The sequence below is a fragment of the Xiphophorus hellerii genome, chromosome 10, assembly GCF_003331165.1.
Source record: "Xiphophorus hellerii strain 12219 chromosome 10, Xiphophorus_hellerii-4.1, whole genome shotgun sequence".
In the NCBI taxonomy this organism is placed as follows: Eukaryota; Metazoa; Chordata; class Actinopteri; order Cyprinodontiformes; family Poeciliidae; genus Xiphophorus; species Xiphophorus hellerii.
In genome coordinates, this window is record NC_045681.1 from 17,259,028 (window position 1) to 17,276,098 (window position 17,071).

General features: G+C 41.4%; 1 protein-coding gene across 3 annotated transcripts in view; it reads left to right on the forward strand.

Moving 5' to 3' along the window:
• ankfn1a (ankyrin repeat and fibronectin type III domain containing 1a) overlaps window positions 1-17,071 on the forward strand; it is an 83,019-nt gene that overhangs the window by 5,492 nt on the left and 60,456 nt on the right. For all 3 annotated transcript variants that reach the window (XM_032574782.1, XM_032574781.1, XM_032574780.1), the window contains exons 4-5: window positions 2,701-2,921; window positions 8,285-8,541. In XM_032574782.1, coding sequence (XP_032430673.1) covers window positions 2,701-2,921; window positions 8,285-8,541 — 478 coding nt within the window. The remainder of the gene's footprint in view (window positions 1-2,700; window positions 2,922-8,284; window positions 8,542-17,071) is intronic.

Genomic DNA, 17,071 nt, shown 5'->3' on the forward strand with positions numbered 1-17,071 from the left:
TTACTTTTTCACACAGGGCGAGGTTGGACTGAGTTGGTTTCTTCTACTTCTAAATGAAATCAACATTTGAAAACTGCTCTTTGTATTTATGTACAGTTATGGATGTACATGTCTGCATGGTCTCACTTGCAGAGGGCTTTATGTCGTTTTCTTCTGGCCCTCTGTTGACTTTAACATGGCCTGAAGAGTGAAGTGTCTTCTCTCTGGGAACATTTGTTTTCCTGCGGATCTGCTGTTTCCCAGCGTAATGACTCACTCCTGACCAGAATAAATCCTCACGCCAAACAATTATGCAGCTCTGTAGGAGACTGATGTCAGGGAATTAAACCAAAACCTGCTGAAAACCAGACAGATGACTAATAAGTTTTGCATAAAGAGGGAACTCGCTCGGGAGCAACTCTCCGGGTCTAAACAGTTTGCCAGTAAATAACCACATAATGAACCAAACAGCTTTGGGAATCTTTAACTCACAGCAGAATTTTTTATTTTTTGATTGCGCTCCTGTTCTTCCATCTCATTTTAATAATAGGAAAGTTTACTGTTGTTTGTAATCTAAAATACTAATCTGCTCTCGGTTACATAACTCCCTCAGTTACATTGGTCAGTCCAATGTATCCCCCTCTTCTTCCTCGTTCCATGCTGGAAAATGTTAGAAACAACTAAAAACAAAAAAGACTGCTTTCTAGTGTCACGTCTCATCATATGAAATATAACGGGAACTGTGAGCTGAGAGGAACGTTCCTCTGGCAGAACCTCGGCCCAATCCCCGGCAGAGACAACAGGTTCTGATAACAGCGTTGCAGTCGTGCCAGAACAAAGCCTGGCTGTAGACGGTGCTCCTCCCTCCTCCTCCTGCTAGTGGGAACATTGTTCCTCAGCGTTCGTAACGAACCCGTCTGGCTCCATGGTGATGGCCGTCACAAACGGCAGAGATAAGCTGCGCGGCGGCAGGGTGCCCGAGGGGAAAACACTGGTGTTTATAGATGCAGAGGAAATGGAGTATGAGGAAGTTTGGTCATTAGCCACACGCTGAAGTTGAGCTGGAGGAGGTCTTCAGACAGATCTGACACACGAGTCTGGAATGTGCTTTAGATGGTCCGCAGGCGGGGAGATTATTATTTTGTGTTATTTTGTTGGAAGTTACTCATTCTGACTGTTTTCATTCAAGCTGCAGTGGAGTGCTTTCGAGCATGAATGGCATATTTAAGGTCAGATTATTTTCACTTGAGGCCATGTTGGTTTGTACAGGCTTTTCTCCCAATAAATCATCATCAATAAAGAAGGTTTTATTTTTTTATTTTTATTTTTTTTGCATTTATTCGGGTTATTTTCTTCTGAAAGTAAATCAGTTCTCCCTAACTTGCACTTCACAGTTACAAAGCTTTACAGTTACAATACCTTTCTGCCAAAAAAAAAAAAGTCCTTATGCTCGTTTTGGATCATTTAAGGCAAAACTGTAAGTGCAAACATGTTTTAAAGTATGCAATTTGTATACTTGTACTTAATAATTTGACAAGATGTAACTGCTGTTTTGGATTTGTGAAAGCCTGAAAAAAAAAATCTACAAATACAAAACTCCTAGAGGATTTTTCTCTCCTACTTCAACTCCAAATTGCTTTGTGCCAAAATACTTCCATGTGAAACATTTAATAGTGACAAAACTGTAGAAACTAAACAAATCCAAATCCAATACTTCTTAATCTCACTGCATCGGCTTTCAACTTTCCATTCATTAAAGCCTCGCCACATAAACTCTGATATCTGAAGCACTTGATTCTCGATTTCCTTGATTAACACACCCACGCACACACAAGCAGTGAGGTAAGGTAACACCACTGCTTGGCACTGAATACCTGAGAGCAGCAGCGTTTCTTCAGTCCTCTGTTAGTTCTGCTTCATTAGGGATCCATACAAAACCTTTCCTCACCCTCAAAAGTTTTATTCGCATCTCAGACAACACTCAGCGGTCCCCAGCTGGTTACAACTGTTCTAATGGAGGACATATACGTACGCGTCGCTGATGGACTCAGTCAGAGATGCTGAGCTGGACTGAGCTGCTGGATTTTATACTCAGGAGGAAAAATAAAAGGAGGCAGCGGGTGAGGGGATCATGGAGGAGTCTCAGCTACGTCGTTTCGGAGGACAGGTGAAAGCTAAGTTTAAAACGGGGATTTGTTGTCCTGAAAAAGTTTGACAAAAAGTTAAGTTGATTCACAAGGATTACGGGTTGATCCTTGCACTGTTTTAACGTTTCTGCACCGTCTTTGAATGCCTCAAAAGCAACTGCTGACCTGTTCTTCCTACAATCGTCTTAAACTCTTGAGACTTCTTCACAGGGTTCAGGTTAGGCTATCATCTTCTTTCTCAAATATGCATCTGGAATGAGTTTGGAATGCACATTTCCACTGGACATCAGTGGTAAAAGAGATGGTCTTGCTCTAAAATCCCCCGTTGGACATCCTGCAGTAATTCTGCCATCCCAGAAATGGACGTTAGCTTTGCCAAGAGCAACCCCTTTCCATGATGCCCATAGCTTCAGAAAGCCTGGCTGCATGGAACTGGCTTGCCTAAGTGACTCAAAGTAGACATCAAGAGCAGTCAATTAGCATTTTAGAAGTTATACCACAATGTTAACTCTTAGTTAGGTTAGTTTAACTAGTTTTAGCCTCTAAGGGGTGAGTATTTTTCTCTTCTCTGCAGGGCCCTGGACAGAGAATCGACTTTTCTCACACCTGCCTTGGGAAAGGAGGCGGCGTTCCTGTCTACGCCTCTCCTGCCCATCCTTTCCTCTACGCCTGCTGCCGCTTCAGAGACCAGCTCACGGTCAGCAACAGGAGACTCCGCCTCCTGCAGCGGCGTCAGCGTCAGGAAACGGCGGCGGCTTGCTGCCAGCCCTGGAGGACTCCACTGGAACGCTGAAGGTCAGAATAACAGGACTCTCATCATGTAGAGAGTCAGAGCATCGGTGAATGTCAACAGAAAGGACATCGTCAGTCAGGGATCTGTACTAGGAACACTTCTTTTTCCTTTACTTATTACTTGATCATTTGAACTTTGTCTTTTGCTCACAAACTTCACCTATCTTTGCTTTTAAACCACACAGTTTAAAAATTCTAATCACATTTTTTATGTGAGAAAAGTTAAAAGGTCTTCAAAGTTTAGCAGATTTTGTGTTTCAAAACTAAGCAAAGAAAATCAAAGATTTGTATGAAAGGACTTCATACAGATCAGCCATTGCAGAGACTGAGTTTAGCATGGTAAAATAAATAGAATTGGGAGGACAAATAAACCAGTTTTACAAAATAAAAAGAGAATATAAAAATATTAATCTTAAAAACATGACATCCAAATGAAGAAACCTTAAAAAACAAACAAAAAAAACTCTTCCTTGTGAAACAGAGAGTCACCTCATTTTATCTTGACATCCAGCTCTGTCACTAGGATGAAAAGAGTTTTGGCAAAAAAAAATTTCATTGGACACAGGGTAACAATAGGTCGGTTTTGAGTCTGGCCCACCTACCCAATGTTAATAATTCTCTTATACTCCATCAGAAGGTCTGGGAGTCTTCGTCGTTTGTTGAAAGAGAGAAGCAGAGGCGAGGTGTTGATACGATGCAGAAGACGGTTCAGGCTTTGGTGCTGGAGTCTCTGTGGCTGTTTACTCTGAGCGGCGCTTCACTTCCTGTGGGAGTCGCTCTGTTCTTTAGCTCCACCCTGTTGGAGAATGATAACGAGCTTCCTGGGGAGCAGATCAGAGCAGCTGTCCTCATTTCAGCTGAACGTCTTCCAGGTGTTTCTCCGACTTCAGATTCCGTCACTCTGCATTTAGATTGGCCAATTAACACCCAGTTCGAGAAGTTTCCATCCATTCATTGTCTGCAGGAAATGTCATGCTATTTAAGGGCTTTCACTGTTTTGTTTTTATAGTTCTTTTTAATGATACATTCTCAGCAGAGTTAAGGTCAGAGCTTTGGGAAAGCCCTTCCAGAAGCACACCCAACCGTGTCCAAGTTTCAGTGCACCGGTACCACTAGCACTAAAACAGCCAATGGTAGCAGCATATTGATTGTGGAGTGGGGGATCTCCTTTTTTTAACACTTCAAGTTCATGGTACCATTGAAATTGCAGAGAAACACCTTGTGGAATTCCTCTACATTTCAGTTTTCACCATCAACAAATGCATAATGTCAACAGTTCCTGTCACGACGGAACAGAATTGCCAAACTGTTGAGTAAAGCCTTACTGAGACACCAAACTCAAGTTAGACTTTACACTGGAGAGCACAGAGGTTACAGCTAGAAGCAGAAAGCACCAGGAGCTCTTTAGTGTTTCCAGAAGAGACAGAACGCACTCTCCAATACTGGCAAAGTGTCTGGCTCATTGCCAGACATCAATTGTAAAGCATCTTTCTTTGTAGAAACAGCTCTAAAGGCTACAAAGCAGTCCTTAAAACAGAACCAGTGTTCTTAATCATCTTCCTAAGTTTTTTTTAAGCTAAGATCTTCAACTTCTGGCTGTAAACACTGCAGGGCCTTAGATTTTGCAAGCGATACGGTCAAATCTATTGACCCTGCATTCCCTAATGTACCTTACCTTTTGTTTATGATGCAAAGAAGATTGGTTTCTGTTTTTTCAGTTTTATTTCGTCCAGTGGTCACTCACTCTGACATGCTCCCTGATTAAAAAAGTTTTGTTTGGGACCACCAGATGGTGCTGTGTCTCTATCTAAACGTTGTGGACACTGGAAGCTTGGATTTAGTTATTAAGGATGGCTCAAGAGGTGACACTGTTATCTTTGATAGAGTTAGCTTTGGGATCTCCGATATTTCCTGCTGCCAACTTACGCAGAGCCGAGAGAAACTCAGACTGTGCAAGACAGACTGAACCAACATTACATCTCTGCTCTTTGTGCAGGCGCTTAATCTCCACTGAACTTTAATAAAGTGACTCCGCAGGTTTTCCAGTGAGATTAGGAGATTTTTTTTAGTCTCAGAAGTTTGCCTACCATGGTTACACAGAGTGAATGCAAACAATATAACAGTAGACCTGAGGCTTTCAGCAGGAATGAAGCGGAGATGGAGCGCTCTTCAGACAAGAAACTTGTCACACAGCAAGGTAAAATCAGTCACCTCAGATGGAACAAACATATTTATCTTTAGAGTTTGCAGTTTAAATCTATAAAAATGAATAATTAAATGGCAGGACCTGAAGCGGATTGATTTTTGCGTTTTCCAATTCCGTACAAATCGGAACAACAATAAGGAGTTTTACTCAAACTTTTAACACTTTTTTAAAACTGTGATTCTGCCGGATGGGTTGGTGTTTCTAAAGCTATTACTTCTCTCTTCAGCCTGTAACAAGCGGTACATGTTTTTACCAATGTGATAAACCCTCCTGATGTGTTTCAGTGATGCGATCGGTGTGTTTGTCAGGCAGATTTCCTCCTCATCAAACATTCATAGCTCTAACTCTGCTGTATTACCAGCAGCAGCTGTGCATGACCGGCTTCAGCGGGAGCCGCATAACACACATGTTCAGAATCCTCCTGTTGTGTCAGACCAAAGCATCATGGGAGGTGGTTTGCTATTGATGGTGAGATACTCCAAACCTTTTACTTCTAAAATATTCCGATAGAGAAGTACTGGAAGGTTTTATTCAAAAAGATTTTTGTCTTTTCAGAAAAAATAAAGAAAAAAGTTTTTGGTGAGGTTTGGTGCTTCAATCCACATGGTTCAGTGTTTAACAGGGCTCTATGGCTCCACCCGATGGTTGTTGACTGCCAACGCTTTGATACAGGATTTTTTTTTTATTTGGGGTTTCTAAGGTTTACAGAAGACCATTTACTTGTGCATCTCAACAAATTAAAATATAATTGAAGTTCATCAACTTTTTTAACTGAATAGGGTATAAATACACCACATACTATAAAAGGAAAATTACACATGGACTGCGTTCAAGCCCTTATGTCTGAATTTCAATTTCTTTGAAGATTAGAATGCTTGAACAGACCACAAAAAAAATTGTAAAAAAAAAAAAAAAAAAGGAGCTTATTGAAAAGTATTTTCAATACCTGCATGAAGTTGATCGTTTTCAAAATGTCATTTCAATCTGGGAAGACTGGAGAAGATTGATTGATCATAAATGGTAAATGGTAAATGGACTGAACTTATATAGTTCAGTCCATAACCAATCTCGTCCTTGGATAACAGAAGAAGTTGCTCCTGGAACACATTTCGATGCCTTGTTTTATCCCTGATGGTGTTCTTTGGTTGATTCGGAAGGAAGTCCACTCCATTTGAGGAGAAACAAGTTCACAAACGTATTGGATCAGAATTCTTCACTGTTGGCACCATGTGGGATTAACAGTAGCTTTTCTTTCTGCAAATGCCCCCAACTAGTCAGGAGGACCTAACCAGGTTGCCAATAATTCCTGTACTTTCTGCAAAATTCCTCTCTGTCTTTGTTGTCCTTCGCTTCCAAAAGTCATTGCTTCACTCACCCCATGCAGCGGTCTCACCAATGCATCAGGCTTTGCAGTGGTGGCGCTACTGTAGCGCCCTCTTCTTGGATGTTGGAAAACTTTCTTTGAGGTTCAGCCTCTCCGCTCTCAGAACTTCTCCCGGCGACATCTTGGCTCAAAGCGATGACTTGACTAAGTGGGTAACCATTGCTAACAGAACTTTGGAAAGTACAGTCACGGTTTCCTGTGCACTAATAAAGGTGTTTCTCTGATCAATGGTGGTAAAGAAGGACCTGAACTAAACGGAAAAGCTCTGGATTTACCGCTCCACGTCTATTGTATCCCTCATGACATCCAGGGAAAGCTCGGAGGAAAGCTGCTACTTGTCAGAATTGACAGGAGTCAGTTATGGAGGTTCCGATCCGGATGCCTCCTTTTACTGGTCCAGAACCCTTCCTTACATCCTGCAACAATCTGGGGTTTTCCCTAGAGAGGAGAAACTGAAAAGCTTTTATTGCGTTTCATTTGATTATTGAAGCTGATGAAATCTACAGAACACCAACTTGGAACAATGGCTCAGCTTCGTATTAATTAGTTATTAAATGTTTTTCAAGACAATTAAGGCAATTATAGAGTCACTTAATCTTTTTTTTTTATCTGTTTCATATAAATCCACTTTAATCGTTTTGTTTTACATATCTCCACCTCTTTATCTTTACTTTACAGACTTAGACATTCTTGGCCTTTTCTTGCAACACAGAATATTTCTTAAATTTTGCATCTTCTCATACAACAGCACTAGTAATAATAAACATCTCTCTCCCTCAGAATAATGGCAAATAAAAAGAGACATTTAGTAGACCTGTGAGAAACCGACTGTCTGAAACACTATTTTATTAAATGCAGAGTCAAGTCGATGTGACTTCCCCCAGCGCCTTTCAGCAACAAGGAAGTTCAAAGTGCTCATATTTTGTTGCATTTCCCTCAAAGCGAATGAGTTTGTGTTCTCAAATGTGAATTTGAGCTGGATCGGTTCCATCCAGAACAAACTCAGAGAGCTTCCTTTTGTTTAGCCTCTCACCGTCCTCATGCAGCTTTAATGCAGCAGCATCAGGTAGTCGGCTGCCGCGCACAACATCACCCGAGCCGCGCACGTGCGTGTGCTCACATGCACGCGTGCATGAGTTGAAACATAAAACCTCCTGAAGCAGGACGACGTGCTGCAGCTCCCGGCCCACTCGGACCTCCCTGCCTCGTTTTTTTTTTTAAAAACTGCACCGACATTTCTTACACGAATGACATGTAAGAAATGTTCTGGTTGACGTTTCACGGGAGCTTCTGCGAGCTGATTTGGTTCTGCGTTGTGTTTTGATTGCAGTACTGATTGACAATAAAGCAGATCTTGAATCTTAAATCTTGATTTGACACTGTTCTTCAGATGCATTTCTCTCATTTCCAGCTAAAAACCTTTTGAGTTTTATCGGACAGCTAAATCCACCAGCTGAACTTGTCTTATCGCAACATTCTGAAAGACAAAAATAGATTTTTTATTTATTTATTTGAAGATCATTTAATCTATCTGTTATGAGTAAATATGCAACATAAACTGCATATTTATGTCATTATTACAATTCAAAGTATGCATGAGTCATGTTATGTCTCGTTTGTTTGAGCAGTCTACCTGCTCTGAACACTAAAATGATCTCTCAGTTTATAATTTCAACATATTACTCTAATGAAATACAAAAACACTCTGTGTGTGCGTGTGTGTGTGTAGTTGTGGTGTAAAGTAACCACCGGTCTCCTCTGGTTTCTATTCTCCAGGTTCTGTGCAGCGCGACTTCTGGTCATCCGATCCTCCTTCTGGATCGGCAGCAGGTGGAGCCAGAGGAGCCGGGCTGAGTGGGAGGAGCCTCCCCCTGGGTCAGACGGACAGGGTGACACCTGTGTGGACGGCAGGTGAGCGGGTAGCTCTGAGGAAGACTTTCTCGGCCGACGACCATCTGCTGAGGCCGGCGGGCGGAGAACGGAAGCTGCTGAACCGCTTGGAGAGAGGCCGAAAGAAGCTGCGCAGCATCCATGTGAGTCTCCGATCTTAGGTTTTGATCTCATTCTGGAAATATTCATCAGGGGTTCTACATTTTTTAGCAGTTTCTTCTGATTTTGAATTATTTAATGCTTATATTTTGAAAATATTCATAAGTATTTCTGCTGTTATTCTATCACTTTTTTATAATAATAATAATAATAATAGTAATAATAAAAATAATAATAATCAGTAGAATATTCTTATTCTGAAATTATTCACCAGAATTTTCTCATACGCCCAAAGTATCAATGTTTGCCTTTTTTTCCCAAAAATATTTAAGGTTTTGCTTTTATTTTGAAAACATTCAGCAGAGTTTCTGCTTTTACTCTCAAAACATTCACTGGACTTTCTGCTTTTATTCTGAAAATGCTTACCATAACTTCTCCTCCTATTCAGAAAACGCTTAAGTTGAGCTTTTAGCTGCAGTTGTGAGGCAGTCTCTATTCTGGTGTAAAAATCTAATCTGAGAAAATCCTGCCGTCAGAGGGAAGGTTGTGTTTGATCTGCTCATTTTTTTTATCAGATAAGTGTCGTTTTGTGCTGAAAATCTATTTCACTAACTAACGGAGTACAGTCGTTGCAAAATCAGACTTGTGACGCAAAATGAGGATTTTCTTTTTGAGCCCGTCTGTTCTCTGAAAGTTTAATTGGCTTATGACACCAAAGGAAAAAAAAAACCCAGCCTTTTCTGAGCTTTGCAAAGGAAGAAACCTTGTCAGTTTTGCATAATACTGGAAATATTCATCAGGGGTCTCACCTTTTAAATCAATCCTTTGAAAGAAATCAAATCACCTCATTTGATATTTGTTTATCTTTTGTGTTTTTTGGGCAGTATCTCTTTCTTATTACAGTTAGATCTCTTTTATTTTCCCATCAACTTTTATGTGTTGAATCATCTGCTTCAGACCCATTAGTTTCTCCACAGCTTCTTCTTCCTCTATAGTGAAGAAGCACTGAGAAGAATAAAGCTTTTTCATTACTTCGTTGGTTTGGTCACGAAAAAAGTTGCAGCTTCCTTCCGTCTTTAGGCCATCTATCCCGTCGAAGCTCTTATTGTGAAAAGGCCACTGGGAGTTTGGGATTTCTCTGGAACAATTGGATCCACAGACGGAGCGGTGGAGTCGAAGGCGCTGGCAGTTCCAGCAATTAGATCGCTTTAGTCTGGTGGTTGTCCTCAGCAGCTGTTTTCCGGCTGACTCGGCTGAGCGCCGGCTCAAACCCTGTCGCACTTCCCCTTGTCAGGACGTGACATCGTTTTGTTTGTTTGCAGCTATAACCCTTTTCTAAGCTGAACCTGGTGAACCTCTCCAGTTACACACTCTCCAGTGACTCAACCAGCCTTCTGGTCTCTGGAGAGACACTTTTTTTTCTCCCCCTGTCCTTTTTAAATTATTTTAAGCTGTTTTGAGCTAAATTGAGCCACAATATATCATATCAGAAACTTTCCCCAAAAACAAAAGGGTAATGACCACCAGTTTCTTAGGGCTGTCATATACATGTATGACCAGAAATCCCGATCAAACTTTACAGTCGATGAAACATATCCGTCTCCTTTTTCACTACTTGAATCAGGAAGTATCTTTAGTTGCTCATCCTGCTCATTGCGAACAGCACGTATTTTCATACTTTGGCTAGATTCAGTGTGAAAACACATGGGAAAAACGTTTACATCCACTCATCGTGGACACAAGTGTTGCATTTATTTTTCTGTTTTAATAATTTATTTGAGCCATTCTTTCCCAGGTCAGATGATCTTCTAATTTTGTCGCTCGTTAATACAAATAATGACTCAGCCAATCACGCGGCAGCAACTCAATACATTTGGGAAAAAAAACAAAAACAGCCGTATATTAGCAAGGTGAGCCTGTTAAAGTGGCCTGTGTATAACTGCAATGATTTAAACAACAGAACTAGATTCCTTATTTGGATTTTAGCGTGGATGTTCTTTCACAACAGTCCAGCTCTGTGAACCTGATCACCTCCTGAGGTTACAGCATCTGTTGCCATGGCGATACGGACAGGTGACAGGTGAAGCTGAAGACATCCCCGCTGACTCAGCGGAGGCGTCTGTGTGTAACTGATGCTTTCACCCCAGTTTTCTAACTTCTCCTGGCATTAGCAGGACAGAATTAGACTGATCAGATGATCTTAATTATAATATTACATCATTTTATTTCACTGTTATCAGCAGCATGCCTTTAAGTTTTCTTCAGCCAGCAGATATTTACAACAGAACATGAGGAAACACATATACAGTAAATTGGAAGTAAGAAAAATGTAAGAATAGCTTGAAATTTTTTTTTTATGCCTAAAACTTGCCCTACAGGTCTGAGGATAGGTTAGCTAGATAGGTCAGTGCATGGAAAAGCTTAAATGCTGTTCCCATGACTACCAACAGGAGGCACTCTCCCTCCATCTCTGTTTCTCAAAGCTCACTGACCGATCCTCTCCACCTCCGCCTGCAGCAAGCAGACCCACTGAGCTCCTTTCTTCTTTTAAAGAATTGGACGGAGAGACTTCTGGGTACAGCGCGCCACCTCCTCCCTGAATCGGCAATGTCTGGTGTTCTTTATCGTTTTTAAAAAGATGCTGCGACCCCAGCAGGTCCTCGTCTCTGAGCTGCATTACCATACGGCCCAGACGTTGAACTCCGCAGATCCGACCGCAAAACTGTGGGAGGCCCGCTGCTCCGCAGTGATCCGTTATGTTTTAAATATCAGAAAATGCTGGAAATGTCTACAAATGTCCAGAAACCCTCGGAGAATCCAGATGAGGCGGAAACAGGACTGTAATTTTCCGCGGCGAGAGGAAACCAAATTGCTTTTTCTGTACAAATGGAGATTGAAAAAAAAAAAGTCTTGCTTTTAATGTCAGACTGAATAAAAAATAGATTTTAATTTTACATCAGTGCTATTTCAAATCATCCTGAACTGTTATTTCCCTTCCGGAGTGTGGTTGCCACTGATTGAAACAAATTGTTGACGGATTTAAAGGTTAATGGAAATACCTTTGCTGGAAATATATGGTGCTTTGAGGCAAAAAGATGAAATGATTGAAAGGCTTTTCTTTCTCTTTGCTAGGTCAGGTCAGGTTTCGCTTTGTGTTCAGAAATACAGTAGTTTCAGTCCAGAGAAGGACAGATAAGACTACACACAAGTCAAACTGGATGGAATAATAAAATGTTGGTTTGATCATTTTACAAATGCAATGAAAACATAATTCAAATGACGATTAAAACATTGTATCTAACCCAAACTATGTATGCTTTCTCACAAAAACCCATCTCCAAGCCTCCAACATCACCAGGATTTCCAAACTTGCATTAAGTTCCTTCCATCCCTTTAGTCTTCGAGTAACACATCCAGGATAGCTTGACCATTGTCTTCCTACGCAACTCAGTTCGATTCTTGTCTCTCTCCACTGCTCCATCTGGGTTTTCTCCCACCGTAGTGGATTTTTCTGATAGAAATTCAACCGCACCAGTCAGCGAACAGAGGAAGTTGAGAACAACGGCGTCTGCTTTAGAATTGCAGCCTGCCTGTAGTTTTAGCAGTGGCAGCGGAGGAAGTGAACAAAGCCGTTCGGTCCGTGTCGGCCGCGCTTCCAAATATTCAACATTAACAACCATCTTGTTCAGTTTGGCGCATCTCTCTTCGCAGTGGAGGATAGCTGTTTATAGCGCAGGTAATTCCCGGTTAGCTTCATAGTACTGAGCTGGTACGTTGCATACGTCATGGCCAAACGTTAGCGGCTGGGTAAAATTTTAAATGTCAACAGAATCAACACCCCCAGCGAGCAATTGTTTCTCAATAGTCGAGGATCCAGACCCTTTTGTACCCCTAGTGGATCACAAGGTTCATAGGTCAAATGGGATGGTCCCAACTGGGAGTTCTGAGACTGTGATGGGGTCTACCTTTCATTTAGAGGTGCCTGGAAAATGTTTCAAGGCATGAGTCCTGAAGGTTTACTGATTAGATGTTTGGGCCAAAGATGGCTTCTGCTTCTCTTGATGTAGACGATGATGTTCCTCTCCGTATGTGTAATCTTCTTCTGTCAGTCAGGATCCTTATCTCAGGACCCCAGTTGAGGTTTGGAAATATTGTTGCACCACATTCACCTTCCTGTTCTTATTTGAAAGTATTATCCGCCTCAGATTGAGTCTGATAGTATTACCATTGGGTAACACTGTCAGAGACCAGGTGGTTGGATTGCCGGTTGAGTCTACAGTTATTACAGCTGTGGAGCATGAGGGCACCCAAACTAAATCTATAGTGAAGGTTTCACTTCACCAAGACTGATACTGCAGAATGCTGAACACTAGATCCATAGTCACCCAGTTGCATTTTCGGATGCTGATCCAGAGATCCAGGAGATCAGATCAGACAAATGGACAAATGGACATGTCTTGCAACTTCCAGATTGCAAGACGACTACCCGATAAGCCACAGGGCAACGGTATTGAACCACTACAGACAATCTGTTTTGCGAATATTGAAAAATAAAGTAAAAAATGAATGTAACCTGTAGCCCCAGGTATGGTTTTGGAAGCGTTATCCTGTTCAATAAAGGAACACTCTTCAGTGTTAATCCATTCACTCTGTGACAATGTTTCTGCTCCTCGGGGTAGTCTACCTGGTTACTGCTTGTTATGTTATTGGGCTGTTTATTTCCCAGTCTGTCCTCTAACAGACTGGATTATCATAATCCATCATAAAGCTCTGTGAGACTCACCTTATTGGAGAAAAAAAATCTTCTTTTTTCTTTTTTAAATCTGTCAAAGTGACATTTTTGGCCTTGTTGTGGAACCCTGTCCATGTCTCAATGAGTCTTTAGACATCCGCCATGAGGAACCCTGTACTGAAGCCTGCAACTTATCAACCATCCTACAATTAATTGGAGGGAAACTCCAAACTGAGCAACAGAGCTGAACATTTCATCTGGATTAACAGCCAAGATGTCTGCAGTAGCTGGATAAAAAAAACAAAAAAAACATGAAATGATTCTTGGTTCCCAGTTAAGGTACAGTTCAGGTTTCTAGTACCTCTCCTGCAGGTGTGTTAGACAGGATCGATGAGGCCGTGTCCCGCTTTGTCCAGCTTCTGGGACGGCGTGGAAAGGAGTTAGTGTTCGCTGAATCTGAAGTGTTGAAGTCGGGCACAGGAGGGATTTGTGTTTGTGTTCTGTTTACTCATTTTCTCTGCCGGCTCGCCATCTCTCTGTACACACACACACACACACACTTGCACAGTGGTGCATTAAGCAGTCTTCCTCCCACGGGGCTAATCACGTCAGGGCACAAGTCAAGCAAGTGTTTCTGAACATCCATTAAGCTGCTTCTCCGCACCAAATCCTCCATGAATCACCCACCCATGAAATATTAGCTCCATAAATTCGGCCTGCCATCTTATTGAGCTTAATCCCTTAAAAAAAAAACATGAAGCGAAGCAAATGATTGGTGCCTCCCCCGCCTCCGCCGCCACCCTTCCACCTCAGGAGTGTGTGTCTGCATGATATGAGAAGGCTGGATAAACAAATGTGGGGCTGCTGCAGTTACTCCTGATGTTGTACTGCTGCTACGACCAAGAGCCACAGACAGTTCCCAGTAGCTTCTTACTGTGAAGAGCTGCAAGCCAGACCAGTGGGGAGACTGACCGACTAGATCGACAGCCTCATCTTTTTACATTATGTGTATAGCATTTGGTCAATTAAGGGATCTTTAAGTAGTAATGATGTACAACTCTTTAAAATTAAAGTTGGAGATGAGATTAACACATATTATGCACATTGCTCTGGCAAGGTGACTTAGGGGGCGGGTCCACTGTCTGTTCTTCCATCTGATTGGTCTGTAATCGCCTTAGTTCATTGTGAGCATTATTAAAAGTTGATGGAAAATCGGTTTTCATTGGTAACACACCGAGAGTCACTAGCAGTACTTTAACTTCAGTGATTTCAGGCTATAATTTATGCACTGTGGATGGATGAATGGACGGATAACTTTTCTCAGTTCTGTTTTGCTTGTTTAATATCTGGAGTATATCCTATTAATTCTAAACATGTCATCAAAACACCCATGTAAAAAAAGCCCACTGGATCCAGTTTTATTTAGCAGCTACCAAGATCAATTGTGCATATTTTGTGTCTTTTAATACTTCAAAGTGTTGGATGTCAGTAGCTGCATGTGCATCGAATCCAACGCAATTTCTTGGCGAATTTTCTCGAGTCTGAGTTTAGAACCAATCCCAGCACAGCAACAATCCCGGTCATCATTTTGGATGTCGTGATGACCAGAGAATTTGTTCTTGCTGTCCTTGACCGCAGTGCAACTTTTGCTTCTCAACAGGCTTTCTTCTTATCTGGTAGAGCGTTTTCTTTTTCTGTTGTTACTTTAGATGCATTTGTTTTTGGTCACGGGGTGACTCAGGGATCAGTTCTTGGTCATTTTTTCTTTAATTTGTGTGCTTTCTCTATGCTCTTTCTTCAGGCAGCTGACAGATAGTTTTACATAACTTCCTGTCTGCTGGAAACATGAACCTAGTAAATCAGGTCTTAACTTACTTCGATGATGTGAAACAGGGGCTGTCCTGGCACCTTATAGAGTTGAAGGACAAAATAGAGATTTTTCCCAGACAACTTTCTAAGATGAAAATCCTTGAATTCACTATTTTCTTTTTTTAAAAACTCTGTTTAACCTACAGTTTAATTTGAAATAACTGTATTTGAAGGAATGTAGAAGGAAGGGAAAAAATCAAGAAATGTACCAGAAGCTTATAAATTAAAAAGAGAGAACTTTAAAAGAAATATGTCAGAACTTCAGAGGAAAATAAATGGCATGACAAACCAAAGAGAGAGTAGGCTAACGTTTTCTTTATTAAAAGAAAAAACATTACTGACATATTTGTTAAAACATTAAGTCAGCATTTCTATTTTTATTATTATTTTTTGTTAGTCTGGTGTAAAATTCTAATCTTGTAAATGTCCAGTTTTCATTAGCATTATGCTGAAAATCATTATAGTTATCAAAAACAAAGGGCTGAAAACACTGTAAATATTGTATTTGATGCTGTACTTTGTGAATTATGTCAGTGACATGAATTAACTTCTCAGTAATGTTAAGTATTACATAGAACTCTAAATGTATTCATTTGGTTCCTTTTTTTGTGCCAGTTTTGTAAAAACAAGACATATGCTTAATATATCTTTGAGTTTTAATTCGTCTTCCTTCCCAACTTTGAGCCTGGCTATTGGCCGGCTGCAGCCAGCCGGCCACAAATCCAGCATCCAGCTCTCAGAGGTGCCAGCGGCCGGAGCCCAGGGGGCCCAGCTCAGCCTGGTCTGGCTGCAGCGTCCTGTTGCGCCAAGCTGTGAATGCGGGCATTGCTGCAGTAATTAACCTGAGGAGAGGCCAAGGGGCCGCCACAGAGCGGGCTCTGACGCGCCTCAGAATAACGCCTTGTTCAAATTAGCATGATGAAGTGAAGGGACGGCCTGGAGGGAGGGCAGGGTTTGGAGAGGACATGGTCTGGGGGGCTCAGCTGGCTGTGGTCGACCTGGATTCGTGTGTGTGTGGGTGTGAGAACAAGGTTACATCAGTTCAAATTAGCAGTAAACCTTGACAGGCAGATTGACTTTCTGTGTTGACTGGAGAGTATTTATGCCGCTGAAGGAGGTTGTGTGAGATTGGACCGGGGTTGGTCCACTGAGGAGGTATTCTTCACCACTTTCATTCGTTTTTTTAAACCTGAAATACAAACGATGAGCAAACTTGACTAAAAACACGACTGACAGCTCAGTTATGTACAAGCAGAACTGTTGTTTGACCATAAAAATTTTTTAAGTGTTTCTAATAAAGATAGATTTTTTTTATGAACAAAAAAAATAAATTGCATCCTAACATGCAAATATATCTGGAAAATCTCTAGTTAGTCTACTATAGAGGCAAAAACTCTTTCTGAGCTGCAAGTTGAAGTAAATCAGGTTTTTAAATGTTGGACACAAACACCCGGAACCTCCAGATCCTAATTCCTGGCTGTTTTTGGTGTAACCCAAACCAAAACCACCTGGAGCTTTGGCAGGAAACCCGAAAGTGGTTTAACTTCCAGTTAACTATGTGGACGGCGCTGCTGCTAACGCAGGCTAAAGATGGCACCGTTACATAACTTCAGAACAGCATCACGACTGAATGGAACTCAATTCAAACATATACAAGGACAGTGTGGCTGTGAGGAAAGTGATGTGCTGTTGAACTGCTTATGGGGTCGATCAGATGAGGACAAAACAAAGTCGGGGGCCTTCATTTTTTTCATTTTTTTTCTGGGGTTTCTTTTTTGTGCAGTTTTCGTTTCCAGCTCCAGATTCTTTCATCGCTTCAAACTCCAGCGTATATGCCATATTTCCAAAATTTGGAGAGAACAAGGAGCAATCTAAACCAAATGCATACTTGTGAAATATGAAACCTTAAACGTAAAAAAAAATAGAGAGTGACTCAAGAAAAACAAAAGTACCATTTGTTATAATAGAGCATG